Source organism: Canis lupus, chromosome 21 (genome assembly GCF_048164855.1).
Source record: "Canis lupus baileyi chromosome 21, mCanLup2.hap1, whole genome shotgun sequence".
Taxonomy (NCBI): Eukaryota; Metazoa; Chordata; class Mammalia; order Carnivora; family Canidae; genus Canis; species Canis lupus.
Genome location: NC_132858.1, coordinates 31,321,684 through 31,338,651, shown reverse-complemented (window position 1 = coordinate 31,338,651; position 16,968 = coordinate 31,321,684). Strand labels below are relative to the sequence as shown.

The 16,968-nt window shown below is 37.9% G+C and overlaps 1 protein-coding gene across 2 annotated transcripts in view; it reads left to right on the top strand.

The window, feature by feature from the left end:
* The first annotated feature begins 1,371 nt into the window (after positions 1-1,371).
* Positions 1,372-16,968, top strand: part of SEPTIN14 (septin 14) — a 92,678-nt gene continuing 77,081 nt past the window's right edge. Inside the window, exons 1-2 of one of the 2 annotated variants that reach the window (XM_072791312.1) lie at positions 13,137-13,276; positions 13,920-13,986. In XM_072791312.1, coding sequence (XP_072647413.1) covers positions 13,933-13,986 — 54 coding nt within the window. In that variant the 5' untranslated portion in view covers positions 13,137-13,276; positions 13,920-13,932. Of the gene's footprint in view, positions 1,414-13,136; positions 13,277-13,919; positions 13,987-16,968 lie in introns of those variants that run through there. The other variant, XM_072791311.1, reaches the window with a different exon arrangement.

Sequence of the window (16,968 nt, the reverse complement as noted above, 5' to 3'; positions counted from 1 at the left end):
CTGAGCCGCCCAGGGACGCCCTCTCGTTCTCTTTCATGGTTTGCTGGTTTCCTTTAATGATACATGTGGATTTCTTTCTTATACTTTACAGATTTTAGTGATTTTTGATTTTTGATTACCATTAGGTTTGCATATATCATGTTTTGCATAAAACAGTCTATATTAAGTTGATGATCGTTGAACCCACTCTCATTCCTCTCGTCTCTATGTTTTAGGCATTTGGTGTCATATTTTATGTCCTTTTATTTCATGAGTTCCTTGACTGTTATTTTACAGAAATATTCATTTTTATTGCTTTTGTGATTCCTACGTTTATGTTGTCATTTTTTTCTTTCTCCTCAGACTTTTGTTTGGGAAACTCTTTAAATGTCCTTCTATTCTGAATGATAGTCTTGATGGATAGAGCATTCTTGGCTGCAGAAGACAGTTCCCCATTCAGCACTTTGAATGTATCACGCCACTGGCTTACAAACATTCTGCTGAAAAATCCTCTGATAGCTTTATGAGTTTTCCCTTGTACGTAACTGTCTTCTTTCATACTGCTGGATTTAATTTTTTCTTCTTTCACTACATTTTGTATTTTTAAAATATTTATTTATTTATTCATGAGAGACAGAGACAGACAGAGAGAGAGGCAGAGACACAGGCAGAGGGAGAAGCAGGGTCTCTTCAGGAGCCTGATGTGGGACTCGAACGCGGACCCTGAGATCACACCCTAAGCCAAAGGCAGATACTCTACTGCTGAGCTACCCAGGTGTCCCACATTTTGCTATTTTAATTACAATATATCTTGATGTGGATCTGTTTGTTTTGTATTTGTTGGGGCATCTTTGTGCCTCCTGGATCTAGATATTCTTTTCCTTCCCCAGATTAGGACAATTTTCAGCTATTATTTCTTCAAATAAAATTTCTGCCCCTTTTCACCTCTCTTTTCTTTTTGGGATCCCTACAATGTGAATATTATGCTTGATGAAGTCACTGAGTTCTCTAAGTTTATTTTCATTTTGCATAATTATTTTTTATCTCTTTGTTCAGCTTCATTACTATCTTCTAGTTTATTATTTTTCCCTCAGTTTCTTCTAGCCTGCTATTTAATCCATCAAGTATATATTTTTAAAATATTTATTTATTTTTGAGAGAGAGTAGTGAGTGAGTGAGTGAGGTTGGGGAAGATGAAGAGAATCTTCAAGCAGACTCCTCAGTGGGCACAGAGCCTGATGTAGGTTCAATCCCAAAACCCATGAGCTGAAACCAAGAGTCAGATGCTTAACTGACTCAGCCATCCAAGTGCCCTGCCATCAAGTGTATTTTTAATTTCATTTATTATGTCCTCATCTTTAATGGTTCTTTTTTATGTTTTCCATCTCTTTGTTAATGATCTCACTGATGCATTCCAGTCTTTCCTCAAGTCCAGTGAGTATGTTTATGATCATTACTTTAAATTCTCTATCAGGCATATTACTTGTATCTGTTTTACTTAGGTCTGTTGCTGTGATTGTCCTGTTCTTTCTGTGACATGTTCCTCCTTCTCATTTGCCTACCTCTCTGTGTCTGTTTCTGTGTATTAGGAAAGTCAACTGAGAGTTTTCTCTTGAAAGCAGTGGGTGGGATGTGCATTTTTAACTAGGTGGCACTGGTCCTCCTCCACCAGGGATGCTGCAGATCATGCACAGTAGAGGGGTGCAGTTATAACAAGCTGTGCACATACTTTGTGGGAGGTTAGGAAGTCCAGCACTGGCTAGGTTTGTACAGGTTCTCTGAAGGAGGGAATTCACAGCCCTTGAGTCTAAGACAGGTCTGTCTGTAGAGGCCAGGGCATGGTGAAAGGAAGTTTTGTACTGAATATTGGAGCCTTACTGGTTCTGGCAGGTGGCTGGGTGTTTTTGATGAAGAGTTGGGGAGGGATATGGCACCTTTTAGCTCCTTTATTCCTGGAGAAGCCCTTTAGGGAATTCTGAAATTAGTCTTCCTCCTATATGCTAATTCTCAAAGCCAGATGTTATGGGCATTTCTTTTCCCTTTGTAGGCTCACTGGTGTACTAGTAATTCTCCCCTCCCTTTCTTTTGCCCACAGCTCTCTCCCTCTGATGGTCAGACCTATAGGTGTTTATGTTCTCACCTAGTCCTCACCCTTCCTCCTCTCTTTCATTGTGGCTTTTCCCCCTACATTTTGTTATGGGCTTTGTTCAGTCAGTCCCTGAGTCCTTTTCTGGGTTGTTTTCTCAGGTGCAATATTTATCTCATTGTACCTATGGGATGAAATGGGTTTGTGGACTTCCTCCTCTGCCATCTTCCCTGTAAGCTCCTAAACAATATTTTCTCAAACAAGGAAATTTTGTTGAGAAGAATTGCAGTTTTTCAAATCTCTTAAATGTTTGGCCTAATTAAAGAAAGTTGGTGAAAAAAATTTTAAAAAGACAAAAAAATACAGACATCTTCTATTCATAAACTGAAAAACAATATTATTAAGGCGTTACCATTATTCAAAATGATCTCCAGATTCAATGTAATCCATATCAAAATTCAAACATGTTTACAGAAATAGAAAAAATTTCTAAAATTCATGCAGAGTCTTTGAGAGTCTTGTAAAGGCAAAAAGTCTTGAAAATAGACTAAAGACAGGGACACCTGGGTGGCCCAGCAGTAGAGTGTCTGCCTTTGACTCAGGGATTATCCCGGAGTCCCAGGATGGGGTCCTATATCAGGCATCCTGCATGGAGAGTGCTTCTCTCTATGTCTCTGCCTCTCGCTCTGTGTCTCTCATGAATAAAGAAATAGAATCTTAAAAAAAAAAAAAAGAAAAAGAGCAGAGGTCTCACACTTCCTGATATCAAAACTTATAAAGCTATAGTAATCAAAACAGTGTGGCATTGGCATAAAGACAACATATAGATCAATGAAATGAAATAGAAAGCCCAAATATACACCTTCATGTAAATAATTAAAGAGTTTTTTGATATATTTTTTATTGGAGTTCGATTTGCCAACATATTACAACATCCAGTGCTCATCCCGTCAAGTACCCCCCTCAGTGCCCATCACCCAGTCACCCCTGCCCCCCACCCACCTCCCCTTCCACTATCCCTAGTTCGTTTCCCAGAGTTAGGTGTTTCTCATGTTCTGTCACCCTCACTGATATTTCCCACTCATTTTCTCTCCTTTTCCACTTCAGTCCCTTTCACTATTTTTTTATATTCCCCAAATGAATGAGACCATATAATGTTTGTTGTTCTCTGATTGACATAATTTCACTCAGCATAATACCCTCCAGTTCCATCCATGTCGAAGCAAATGATGAGTATTTGTGATTTCTAATGGCTGAGGAATATTCCATTGTATACATAGACCACATCTTCTCTATCCATTCATCTTTCAATGGACACCAAGGCTCCTCCCCCAGTTTGGGTATTGTGGACATTGCTGCTGTGGACACTGGGGGCAGGTGTCCTGGTCTTTCACTGCATCTGTATCTTTGGGGGTAAGTCCCCTAGCTGTTGTAGGGTAGCTCTATTTTTAACTCTTTGAAGAACCTCCACACAGTTTTCCAGAGTGGCTGTACCAGTCCACATTCCCACAAGTACGCAGAGGGTTCCCCTTTCTCCACATCCTCTCCAACATTTGTTGTTTCCCATCTTATTAATTTTCAGCATTCTCACTAGTGTGAGGTGGGATCTCATTGTGGTTTTGACTTGTATTTCCCTGATGGCCAGTGATACGGAGCATTTTCTCATGTGATTCATGGCCATGTCTATGTCTTCCTCTGTGAGATTTCTATTCATGTCTTCTGCCCATTTCATGATTGTTGAGTTTTAATCAGTTCTTTATAGATCCTGGATACTAGCCCTTTATTTGATCTGTCATTTGCAAATATCTTCTCCCATTCTGTAGGTTGTCTTTTAGTTTTGTTGACTGTTCCTATTGCTATGCAGAAGCTTTTTATCTTGATGAAGTCCCAATAATTCATTTTTGCTTTTGTTTCCCTTGCCTTCATAGATGTATCTTGCAAGAAGTTGCTGTGGCGAAGTTGAAAAAGGGTGTTGCCTGTGTTCTCCTCTAGGATTTTGATGGATTCTTGTCTCACATTGAGATCTTTCAGTCATTTTGAGTTTATCTTTGTGTCTGGTGTAAGAGAATGTTCTAGTTTCATTCTTCTGCATGTGGCTGTCCAATTTCCCCAGCACCATTTATTGGAGAGACTGTGCTTTTTCCAGTGGATAGTCTTTTGTGCTTTGTCGAATATTAGTTGACCATACTAATATTCGACATTATTAGTATGGGGCCATTTCTGGGTTCTCTCTTCTGTTCCATTGATCTGTGTGTCTGTTTTTGTGCCAGGACCACACTGTCTTGATGACCACAGCTTTGTAGTACAACCTGAAATCCGGCACTGTGATGCCCCTGGCTCTTGTTTTCTTTTTCAACTTTCACCTGGCTATTCAGGATCTTTTCTGATTCCACACAAATCTTAAGAGTATTTGTTCCTACTCTGTGAAGAAAGTCCATGGTATTTTGATAGGGATTGTCTTGAACGTGTACATTGCCCTAGGGAGCATTAACATTTTCATAGTATTAATTCTTCCAATCCATGAGCATGAAATATTTTTCCATCTTTTTGAGTCTTCCTCAATTTCTTTCAGAAGTGTTCTATAGTTTTTAGGGTATAGATCCTTTACCTCTTTGGTTAGTTTTATTCCTAGGTATTTTATGCTTTTGGGTGCAATTGTCAATGGGATTGACTCCTTAATTTCTCTTTTGTCAGTCTCATTGTTAGTGTATAGAAATGCCACTGATTTCTGAGCATTGATTTTGTATCCTGCCACACTGCTGCATGGCTTTACGAGTTCTAGCAATCTAGGGGTGTACTCTTTTGGGTTTTCAATGTACAGTATCAAGTCATCTGTGAAGAGGGAGAGTTAGACTTCTTCTTTGCCAATTTGAATGTTTTTATTTCTTTTTGTTGCCTGATTGCTGAGGTGAGGACTTCTAGTACTATGTTGAATAGCAGTGGTGAGAGTGGACATCCCTGTCCTGTTCCTGATCTTAGGGAAAAGCCTCCCAGTGTTTCCCCACTGAGAATGATATTTGTTGTGGGCTTTTCACAGATGGCTTTTAAGATGCTGAGGAATGTTCTCTATATCCCTACACTCAGGAGTTTGATCAAAAATGGGTGCTGTATTTTGTCAAATGCTTTCTCTGCATCTAATGAGAGGATGATATGGTTCTTGTTTTTTCTCTTGTTCATATGATCTATCACATTGATTGCTTTCCAAGTGTTGAACCAGCCTGGCATCCTGGGGATAAATCCTACTTGGTCATGGTGAATAATTTTCTTAATGTATTGCTGGATCCTATTGGCTAGTATCTTGTTGAGAATTTTTGCATCTGTGTTCATCAGGGATGTTGGCCTATAATTCTCCTTTTTGGTGGGGTCTTTGTCTGGTTTTAGAATTAAGGTGATGCTGGCCTCCTAGAATGAATTTGGAAGTCTCCATCCTTTTCTGTCTTTTGGAACAGCTTTAGTAGAATGAGTATTGTTTCTTCTTTAAACGTTTGATAAAATTCCCCTGGAAGCCATCTGGCCTTGGACTTATGTGTCTTGGGAGGTTTTTGATGACTGCTTCAATTTCCTCCCTAGTTATTGCCTGTTCATGTTTTCTATTACTTCCTGTTCCAGTTTTGGTAGTTTGGGGTTTTCCAGAAATGCATCCATTTCTTCTAGATTGCCAAATTTATTGGAGTATAATTGCTCATAATATGTTATTTCCTTGGTATTGATTGTGAGCTCTCCTTTTTCATTCGTGATTTTATTAATTTGAGTCTTTTCTCTTTTGTTTTTAATAAGGCTGGCTAATGGTTTATCTATCTTATTAATTCTTTCAAAGAACCAACTCCTGGTTTTATTGATCTGTTCCACAGTTCTTCTGGTCTCTATTTCATTGAGTACTGATCCAATCTTTATTACCTCTCTTCTTCTGCCTGGTGTAGGTTTTATTTGCTGTTCCTCCAGTTCCTTTAGGTGCAAGGTTAGCCTTGTGTATTTGAGTTTTTTTCAAATTTTTTGTGGGATGCTTTTATTGCAATATGTTTCCCTCTTAGGCCTGCTTTTTGCTGTATCCCAAAGATTTTGAATGGTTGTATCTTAATTCTCATTAGTTTCCATGAATATTTTTATTTCTTCTCTAGAGAAGAATAGAAATAGAAATAGAATAGAAATAGAATATTTCTATTTCTTCTCTTCCCTTTCAACTTTTAGCAGGATGCTCTTTAAGTTTTTCTGTGTGTTTGAGTTTCTTCCAAATTTCTTCTTATGATTGAGTTCAAGTTTCAGAGCATTATGGTCTGAAAATATGCAGGAGACAATCCCAATCTTTTGGTAGGGTTGAGACCTGATTTGTGACCGGGTATGTGGTCTATTCTGGAGAAAGGTGCATCTGCACTTGAGAAGAATGTGTATTTAGTTCTGTTTGGATGTAAAGTTCTGTAAATATCTGTGAAATCCATCTGGTCCAGTGTATCATTTAAATTTCTTGTTTCTTTGGAGATGTGCTTAGCAAACCTGTCGATTGTAGAAAGCACTATATTCAAGTCACTAAGTATAAGTGTATTATTATCTAAGTATGTCTTTACTTTGGTTATTAATCGATTGATATACTTGGCAGCTCTCACATTAGGAGCATAAATATTCATGATTGTTAGCTTCTCTTGTTGGATAAATCCTTTAAGTATGATATAGTGTCCATCTTCATCTCTTACTACAGTCTTTGGGGTAAACTTTAATTTATCTGATATGAGGATTACTACCCCTGATTTCTTTTGAGGACCATTTAAATGATAAATTGTTCTGCAACCTTTCATTTTCAGGCTCTAGGTGTCCTTAGGTCTAAAACGAGTCTCTTGTAGAAAGCAAAAAGATGGGTCTTGCATTTTTATCCACTCTGAAACCCTGCGCCTTTGATGGGATCATTTAGCCCATTAACATTCAGAGTTACTATTGAAAGATATGAATTTTGTGTCATCATAATACTTATTCAGTCCTGTTTTTGTGGATTATTTCTTTGGGCTTCCTCTTTCTTTTACAGGGTCCCCCTTAATACTTCTTGCAGAGCTGGTTTGGTGGTCACATATTCTTTGTTTCTGCCTATCTTGGAAGCTCTTTATCTCTCCTATTCTGAATGAGAGCCTTGCTGAATAAAATATTTTTGGTGCATGTTCTTCTCATTTAAGACCCTGAATATATCCTGCCAGCCCTTTCTGGCCTGCCAGGTCTCTGTGGAGAGGTCTGCTGTTCATCTAATATTTCTCCCCATACAAGTTAGGGATCTCCTGTCTCTTGCTGCTTTAAGGATTTTCTCTTTATCTTTGGAATTTGCAAGATACCTCTCTATTTCTTGGATCTGAAGGCCTGTTTCTCTCCCCAAGTTAGGGAAGTTCTCAGCTATGATATGTTCAAATATGCTTTCTAGTCTTCTTTCCCTCTTGGTGCCCTTTGGAACCCCAATTAAACCTAGACTTTTCCTTCTGAGGCTCATTTATTTCCCTTAGCCTTTCCTTGTGGTCTTTTAATTGTTTTTCTCTTTTTCCTCAGCTTCCTTCCTTCCTATTAACTTGTCTTCTATCTCACTCACTCTTTCTTCTACCTCATTAACCCTCATCATTAGGACCTCCATTGGATTGCATCTCATTTAACTGAGTTTTAATTTCAGCCTGATTAGATCTAAATTCTGCAGTCATGAAGTCTCTTGAATCCTTTATGCTTTTTTCCAGAGCCACCAGTAGCTTTATAATTGTGCTTCTGAATTGGCTTTCTGACACTGAATTTTAATCCAAATCTGGTAACCCTGTGGCAGAGAATACTGTTTCTGATTGTTTCTTTTGTGGTGAGTTCTTCTTTCTAGTCATTTTACTCAGTGCAGAGTGGCTAAAAATGAGTTCTACTGGAAAAAGGAAGAAAACAAAAAGAAAAAAATAAAGGAGTATCTTCTGATTCTATATACTGTAAATCCCTTGACTTACCTTGGAGCTTTCCAGTGCTGCTGGGTCAAGAACTTGCTCTTCCCCTGTTCTTCCAGCTGGTCTTGGCGGGGGGAGGGGGGGGGCGCTGCTGTGCTGATTTTCAGGTGTATGTACCTCAGAGATATGCCCTGACCCCTGCCGGGTGTTGGACTCAGTGGGAGTTGTGTACCCTGTGATGTCCCTGTCCCCTTCCACCCCCCTAGGCAGGAGGTGACACCAGGAGGAATAGCAACACTGCTGGCGGCCAGGTCTCCAGCCCTGAAATCAGCTCCTGCAGTAATACCACAGTCTCCCTGTTCTCACTGGCCTGGATTCTCTGGGAGCTGGGGGATGCTGATCTGCACAGCTTAGGGGCACCTGGCAGCAGGAGAGTCCTCGCTGTCCTGGGCCCTCCCCGCTTCCACCTGTCTGGGGGAGCGCAGGATCCTGGACTGTGTCCCGGGGTGCCTTGGTATCCAGGGCCTGCGCTGCCAGAATCGTGCTCCTGGGGCTGTGGTTTCCAAAGGCAGTAGGGCGCAGCCCCTTCTGCCCCCGACCCCCATCCGGAGCTGCAGCCTGAGCTTCTCCTGACGTCCCGCTGGGCGGGCGCTCCAGCCCTTTACCGAGCTTGGCCTTCAGTCTGTGGCGTGCTCTTTCCCAGGGTGCACCTCCTCTGTTAGTGACCCTGGGAGACTGGAGACTCCACTGTCTCTCCTGCGGTTCTGCTCAGTTTTCCTGCTAAGTGCCTTTCCATCCGGTTAGTATCTGGTGTGGATTTTTAAGTCCCCGCTCCTCCAGGACTGGGCTTTCCGGCCCCAGAGGCTTTGCTGCCCGGCTTTAGCCTGGCTCCTCGCGGGGGTCCCTTCCCCACTTGATTCTTTTTTATTTTTCTTTTCTGCCTTCCTACCTTGTTAGAAGTGCAAACTCTTCTCTCTGTACATTCCAGCTGTCCTCTCTTTAAATCTCAGGTCGAATTCATAGGTTTTCAGGATGATTTGAAAGTTATCTAGGTAAGTTTGTGGGGACAGGTAACTTGGGGACCCTACTCCTCCGCCATCTTGCCCCCCTCCCCTTAAGTGGTTTTTAACTACAGTCCCAAAAGCATTCAATGGTAAAGAATGATTTTTCAACAAAGAGTGTTGGGAAATCTGGATATTCATATGCCAAAGAATAAAGTTGGATGCTCACCTTCCACCATTTACCAAAATTAACTCAAAAAGGATCAAATACTTAAACGTGAGAGCTAAAATTATAAAAGTCTTAAGAAACAATAGGGGTATAACTTCATGACATGCTCTTGGAAATGGTTTCTTGCATTTGATATCAAAAGCACATGCAACAACAACAAAAAATCAGATCCCAACATTATTTAATACTTTTGTAGATCAAAGGACACTAATAATAGAGTGAAAAGACAACCAAATGGGAGAAATTACTTGAAAATAATTATATCTGATAAAAGATTAATATCCAGAATATACAAAAACTCCTACAAGTCAACAACAAATAAGAGACAACCAGATTTAAAAGTGGACAAAGGGGGTTGAATAGACATTTCTTTAAACATGGTATACAAATAGCCAATAAGTACATGAAAAAGTATTCAACATCATTAATTTTTAGGGAAATGCAAATCAAAACCATAAGATGCCACTTCATACTCACTAGGATGGCTACTATTCAAAAAACAGAAAGTACAAGTTGGGAATGATATGGAGAAATTGGAACATTAGTGCATTACTAGTGGAAATGTAAATTGGTGCATGTACTGTGGAATACAGTTAAGCAAGTTTTTCAATAATTAAACAGAATTACAATATAATCAAGCACTTCTACTTCTGGGCATATACCCCCTCTCACATTGAAATCAGGGTCTCAAAGAGTTATTTGAGTTTTTATGTTCATTGCAACATTGTTTACAATAGCAAAAATGTGGAAGAGACCCAGTGTCCATTGACAGATGAATGGATAGATAAAATGTGGTATGTGCATGCTATGGAATATCATTCAGTCTTTAAAAGGAAGAAAATTATACGTAATGAGCACTGTTGTAATATGCAACTGATGAATCACTAAGTTTTACCCCTGAAACTAATAATACACTATACATTAACTAAATTTAATTTAAATTAAAAATTTTGTAAAAGGAAGAAAATTCTGACAGATGCTACAACATGGATGAATCTTGAAGACATTAAAATAAGTGAAATAATTCAGTCACAAAAGGACAAATATTGTATGATTCCACTTATATAGGATACCTAGAGTATCCAAATTCTGACATTCACAGTAAATACAGAAATTTGCTAGGGGTGGGGGTTGCAGTGAAGGGGATGGGATGGCCAGTTACTGTTTAATGAGTATAGTCAGTTTGAGAAAATGAAGAGTTCTGGAGATGAAAGGTGATGATGATTATATAACACTGTGAATTTACTGAATACCACTGAACTTAAAATGGTAAATTTTACATTATCTATATTCTAACTTAAAAAAAGGGGAAAGATAAAAGGACAGCTCAATGACTGAATCTGCTTCTACATTCAATCTCTTGAAATATGTTGCTTTGGTTGATGTTTCTGAAGAAAATATGGTTTCATATAGATATGTAGTTGGAAGAAAGGAATACTTAGTTTTTCCACATAATTTTTAAAAGATTTTATTTTATTTATTTATGAGAGACACAAAGAGAGAGGCAGAGACATAGGCAAAGGGAGAAGCAGGATCCCTGGGTGGGGGGGGAGCTTGATGCAGGACTCGATCCCAGGACCCCAGGATCATGCCCAGAGCTGAAGGCAGACGCTCAACCACTGAGCCACCCAGGTGTCCCAGTTTTCTCACATAATTGTTAATGTTTTTCTTTGATAGTCCACCAAAATGTGACAAGATTGGCAGCAATGAAGAATCTGAAACCATATTAATTTTTTTGTTTTGTTACATTAAAATTTGTTATTCTATCTCACTCTCCAAATGGATCTTAAACTCATGTATTACTTTGTAATGTAATGTATCAGTCATTTGGAAAATATCTGTTTATTGGGATATGCAACCCAGTGTTTCTTAGCTGGAGGTGATTTTGCCCTTTAGGAAATATGGCAATGTCTGGAAACAGGTTTGGTTGTCACACTCAAGGCTTTCTAATGCTGTCTAACTAAGTAGAGGCCTGAGATGCTGCTAAACATCTTATAGCCCCTTCACAACAAAGAATTATACAACCTCAAATGTCAATAGTTGGAAGACCTAGTCTATTTAATGCTGACATACTTCATTATACAATATCAACATTTTATATTTGTTAATATTATCACTAATATTTGTAAGCATTAAGGAATCTGTCAGGATCATGATGGTATACATAAATTCACTAAAAACTTAAGGACTCAAATTTTACTATTTGCAGTGTGTATTTCCAGTTATTTTCCTTCATGTTACAAAGCACATTTTATCCATTTTCTTTTTTTAAAAGATTTTATTTTATTTATTCATGAGAGACAGGCAGAGACATAGGCACTAGGAGAAGCAGGCTCCCCATGGAGAGCCTGATGTGGGACTCAATCCCAGGACCCTGGGATCATGACCTGAGCCAAAGGCAGACACTCAACCGCTGCGCCATCCAGGTGTCCCCATTTTATTTATTTTCGAGAAAATGTCCTAGATATATTTTAAAAAGTCTGAAAACTAATTATCAGTTGTTTTTTTCAAAGAAAATTGTGTTCCTTGACAAAAGGAGTTATTTCTCACAATCATATAACTTGTTTTACCTAAGACATCCATCATATTTGTATAGTACAAATATTTATGGGTATTCACCTTCTATTTCTTTTCCTGTGAATGTGTGAAGTGACTAACACAATGACTAATAATACAGTTTGGTGCTACTGCCTTGATTAAAGTAGCCGCAGTTTTGCCTACCATTGCTTTAGAACCATCAGTGCAAATGTCAACACATTAGAAAAACCAAATCACCTTCATATCATTAGAAAAAATTTTGACCTTATGAATTCTCTGAAAGAGTGTCAGTGATTCCCAGAGTCTTAGGGAACATACTTTGAGAATTTTTGCTCAAGGCTTATGTGACATAAGTAAGCTCTAATTTGTTTAAGGTTAATTAGGTTTTATAATGCAAGAGAGGGATTCCTGGGTGTCACAGTGGTTTGGTGCCTGCCTTTGGCCCAGGGCGCGATCCTGGGGACTTGGGATCGAGTCCCGTCGGGCTCCCTGCGTGAGGCCTGCTTCTCCCTCTGCTTGTGTCTCTGCCTCTCTCTCTCTCTCATGAATAAATAAATAAAATCTTTAAAAAAATGCAAGATAACTTGTAGTTTTCAAGCCATCTTGTATAGGCTTACAAAAACTTAGCAGTTAGAAATGCTATTTTTCTGAAAATATTTGTCTCTTTTTTTAAGCTTTATTAAGATGTGACTGACAAAAACTATATATTTGAGGTGTACAATATGATATTTTGAGATACATATACATTGTAAAATGATTATCCCTATAAAGCTAATTAACATATACATCACCTCACAGTTACCATTGTGTGTGTGAAGAATACTTAAGAACTACTCTTTTAACAAATTTCAAGTATGCAATACAGTATTATTAACTACAATCACCATGCTATAGAGTAGATCTCCAGAACTTTTTCATCTGCCTAACTAAAACTTGAGATACTTGAATTTATAGTAATTTATTTCAAATTCTGAGGAAGATTAGGCAGAAGAAGTTAAGAAACACTTATTTTTAGTGGTTTAGATATGTGTTGTTGATTGCAATTAAAGACTGGAAATCACTGCAATACCTATCATTAAAGTTCTGCTAAGTCAGATAGAACCTACATATATACTGGACTAAATCATACCATAAAACAGAACATTATCTATCTGCATTAGAAGACAATATTAGGTATAAAAGAAAAAAATGAGGTTAATATATATACAAAAGAGAAATAATCCTCAGGATTATTAGTGAAGAAACCATGGTACAGAGATATTCTTTGGTTCTGCTTTTCTTTTTCTATATTTGTATATAATATTTCCTTTTAAATCATTCCTCATATTCTTATATCTTTGTGCTGACTCAAAAGTAGGGTAGCATGTCCTTCTCAGGCAGTTCTGCTTAGAAATCAGCACAACATGCACCTTAGTCCTCTCCTCCCTTGTTCCAGGGAGTTGCAAACAGTGTTGCAAACATAATGAATATTTGGTCCATAACTTGGGACAGTAGAAAGAACACCAGCTTTGAAGTCAGTTCAGACCTGTGTCTGCTGCATAGTTGAAATTGTGAGCAAGTAAGTTACTTAATTTTTCTGACTCTGAATTTTCTCACTTGGCATATGGCAACAAAATATGTATATATCTACCTACTATGAGGATTAAAGGAGCTGAAGCACATAAGCACCAGCACAATGCTAGGTGCATAAGAGCTTCATAAATGACAATTATTATTAATTTAGTTCACTAAGGGACTTGTTTAGATTTTATCAGCTCTTCTTTCCCAATTCTTCTTGCATAAGTATCCTGTGGCACCTTAGTCTTCCCTGGTAAGCTACTGTAGAAAGTTAAGTAATTATGTGCTTTCCTGGTTCTTTTAAGCACATTTTAAAGCAAAATTAGCTATTTTGCACCCAGATAGTACTTTAAATAAGAATGCTCCCTGTTGTCTTGATTTCAAAAGAGAGTTTACATTTCTTTGGATGATTTTGCATGTTTATGATTAAATGTATCATATAGAGTGTAAGTTAAATATTACATTTTATTTATTAGATAGGATCCTGTCTAGCAAAACAGCCACAATTTAAAACAGATCAATTGTGTGGACTGAAATTCAAAATCTGAATGTCCTATTAGACTCCCTTACTGATATAAAAATATATTAAATGTATCTAGCATTCTAAAGTAATTTTTAAAAGACTTTTGTTTTTTCATTTTCAGCTTTCAGCCTGGTATGGCAGAAAAACCAATGTGTATGCCCATACAAATACCCCATGATGAAGATATGGTTGAGTATATCTTTCAAATAGAACTTTTCATTTTGTACTTTAATGAGATTGGGTATTTTTAAAATATTGACTCAGTAAAATAATATAAGCATAGATGATAAAGACTCATGTTTGTTGTTTGCACATGAATTAACTTTTATATTGATTGGAGTTAAATATCAATGATGGTTTAAATAACTGTTGCTTATTTCTTGAGTTTGCAGACTGTTTTAGTAGTGCAAAAGAGAACACCAAAGAATAAAAAATTAAAACTCAAGAGCCTCCTCTTAGGTGAAGAGTATTATTTTGATGCGGGTACTTGTAGAAATTTATGTTATGATAATAACTTTTATTTTTATTTTTTTTTATGATAGTCACACACACACACACACACACACACACACACACACACACACACAGAGGCAGAGACATAGGCAGAGGGAGAAGCAGGCTCCATGCACCGGGAGCGTGACATGGGATTTGATCCCGGGTCTCCATGATCGCGCCCTGGGCCAAAGGCAAGCGCCAAACCGCTGCACCACCCAGGGATCCCAATAATAACTTTTAAATGAAATCATTTTAGGAAGTGATTGGGTGATTACTTGTTTATTTCTTTGCTAAGTTTCATTTTAAGATGAGCCTCTGTGCCAGGGACAACATATAATAATTCACATAAAAATTTACACTAAAACAGAGAGTAGTATGTCAAAATAGATGAAAACTTGGCTTTAGAATTCTTTTTGAGCAGAATTTCAAAGGTATACATGAGTATTGATCTATGTTAAATAGTGTTCATTTATGTCTTAATAACTAATGCCTCCTTCCTGGTATTTTCTCTTCCTCCAAACATGCAGCTTTCTTTATATCCAAAATACAATGTTTTTCCTTTTCTCCTTCTCACTGATACTCCTTTGGTGGGAATGGCTTATACAATCTTTTTCTATCAGTCACACTTTTAAAATCACAACTGATCCACCTTTCATCTTCACTGCTTTTTAAACTACTGTCAAGTTCATATTCAGAAATGAAACCACTGACATGTCCATTCCATATTATTTTTGGCTACCCTTTTGCATTAAATCATGGTGAACACTCCTTTGTTTACATGATATTAAAATAATAAAATTTTAGAATTAGAAGGGATGCCAAAAGCCAATAGTCAAACTGATAAAATCTGATACATAAATGCTTGTGATACACACTTTAGGAAGTAATCTTACAGTCCATTTTATTTAACGCTTTTGCAATTGGCACCTTAGTTTATTCTCACATTTAAATATTAAAAATATCATGCTCAAACAGTAGGAAAGAGAAAAACTTTTCTCAATCTAGGCTTGTTTGTTTTTTCCTCAGCAATAACTAATTTTTGGACAACTTTTCAGACCACCAAACAGATCAACCTTATTCTTTGCTTTTTGTTTTAGTTTCTAATGAAGTTTAATTTGCAAACATATAGTAAAACACCCAGTGATCACCCATCAAGTGCCCTCTTCAGTGCTTGTCACCCTGTTACCCAACCCCCACCCATCTCCCACAAACTTTTGTTCATTTCCCAGAGTTAGGAGACTCTCAGAGTTTGTCCCCCTCTCTAATTTTTCCTACTCATTCTCCTTCTTTCCCTCATAATCCCTTTCACTATTTTTTATATTCCTCGTATGGTTATATAATGATTGTCCTTCTATGATTGACTTACTTCACTCATCATAATATCCTCCAGTTCCATCCACGTCGAAGCAAATGGTGGTGATTCACCTTTCTCATGGCTGAGAAATATTCCATTTTATACACAGACCACACCTTCTTTATCCATCTGTCTTTCAATGGACACCGAGGCTCCTTCCACAGTTTGGCTATTGTGGACATTGCTGCTGTGAACATTGGGGTGCAGGTGTCCCGGTGTTTCACTGCATCTGTATCTTTGGGGTAAATCCCTAGTAGTGCAATTGCAGGGTTGTAAGGTAGTTCTATTTTTAACTTTTTGAGGAACCTGCACAGAGTATATCAGAGTGGCTGCACTAGTTCACATCCTCACCAACAGTGCAAGAGGGTTCCACATCCACATCCTCTCCAACATTTGTTGTTTCCTGTCTTATTAATTTTCACCATTCTCACTGGTGTGAGGTGGGATCTCATTGTGGTTTTGATTTGTATTTCCCTGATGGCCAGTGATGCAGAGCATTTTCTCATGTGCTTGTTGGCCATGTCTATGTCTTCTTTGGTGAAATTTCTGTTCATATCTGTTGCACAGTTCATGATTGGATTGTTTGTTTCTTTTGTGTTTTATATGTACAGTATCGTATCATCTGCAAAGAGGGAGAGTTAGACTTTCTTCTTTGCCAATTTGAATGCCTTTTATTTCTTTTTGTTGTCTGAATGCTGAGGCTAGGACTTCTAGTACTATGTTGAATAGCAGTGGTGAGAGTGGACATCCCTGTCGTGTTCCTGATCTTAGGGGAAAGGCTCCCAGTGTTTCCCCATTGGGAAGGATATTTGCTGATGGCTTTTAAGATGTTGAGGAATGTCCCTCTATCCCTACACTCTGAAGAGTTTTGATCAGGAATGGATGCTGTATTTTGTCAAATGCTTTCTCTGCATCTATTGAGAGGATCATATAGTTCTTGTCTTTTTTAATTTTCTTGTTGATATAATCTATCCTGTTGTTTTATGAGTGTTGAACCAACCTTGAATCCTGGGTTTAAATCCCACTTGGACATGGAGAATAATCTTCTTAATGTACTGTTTGATCCTATTGGCTAGTATCTTGGTGAGAATTTTTGCATCCGAGTTCATCAAGGACATTGGTCTATAATTCTCCTTTTTTATGTGGTATTTGTTTGGTTTGAAATCAAGGTTATGGTGTCCTCATATAATGAGTTTAGAAGTATTCCATCCCTTTCTATCCTTCGGACCATCTTTTTTTGAATAGGTATTATATCTTCTTTAAACATTTGATAGAATTCCCATGGGAAGCCATCTGGCCCTAGACTTTTATGTCTTGGGAG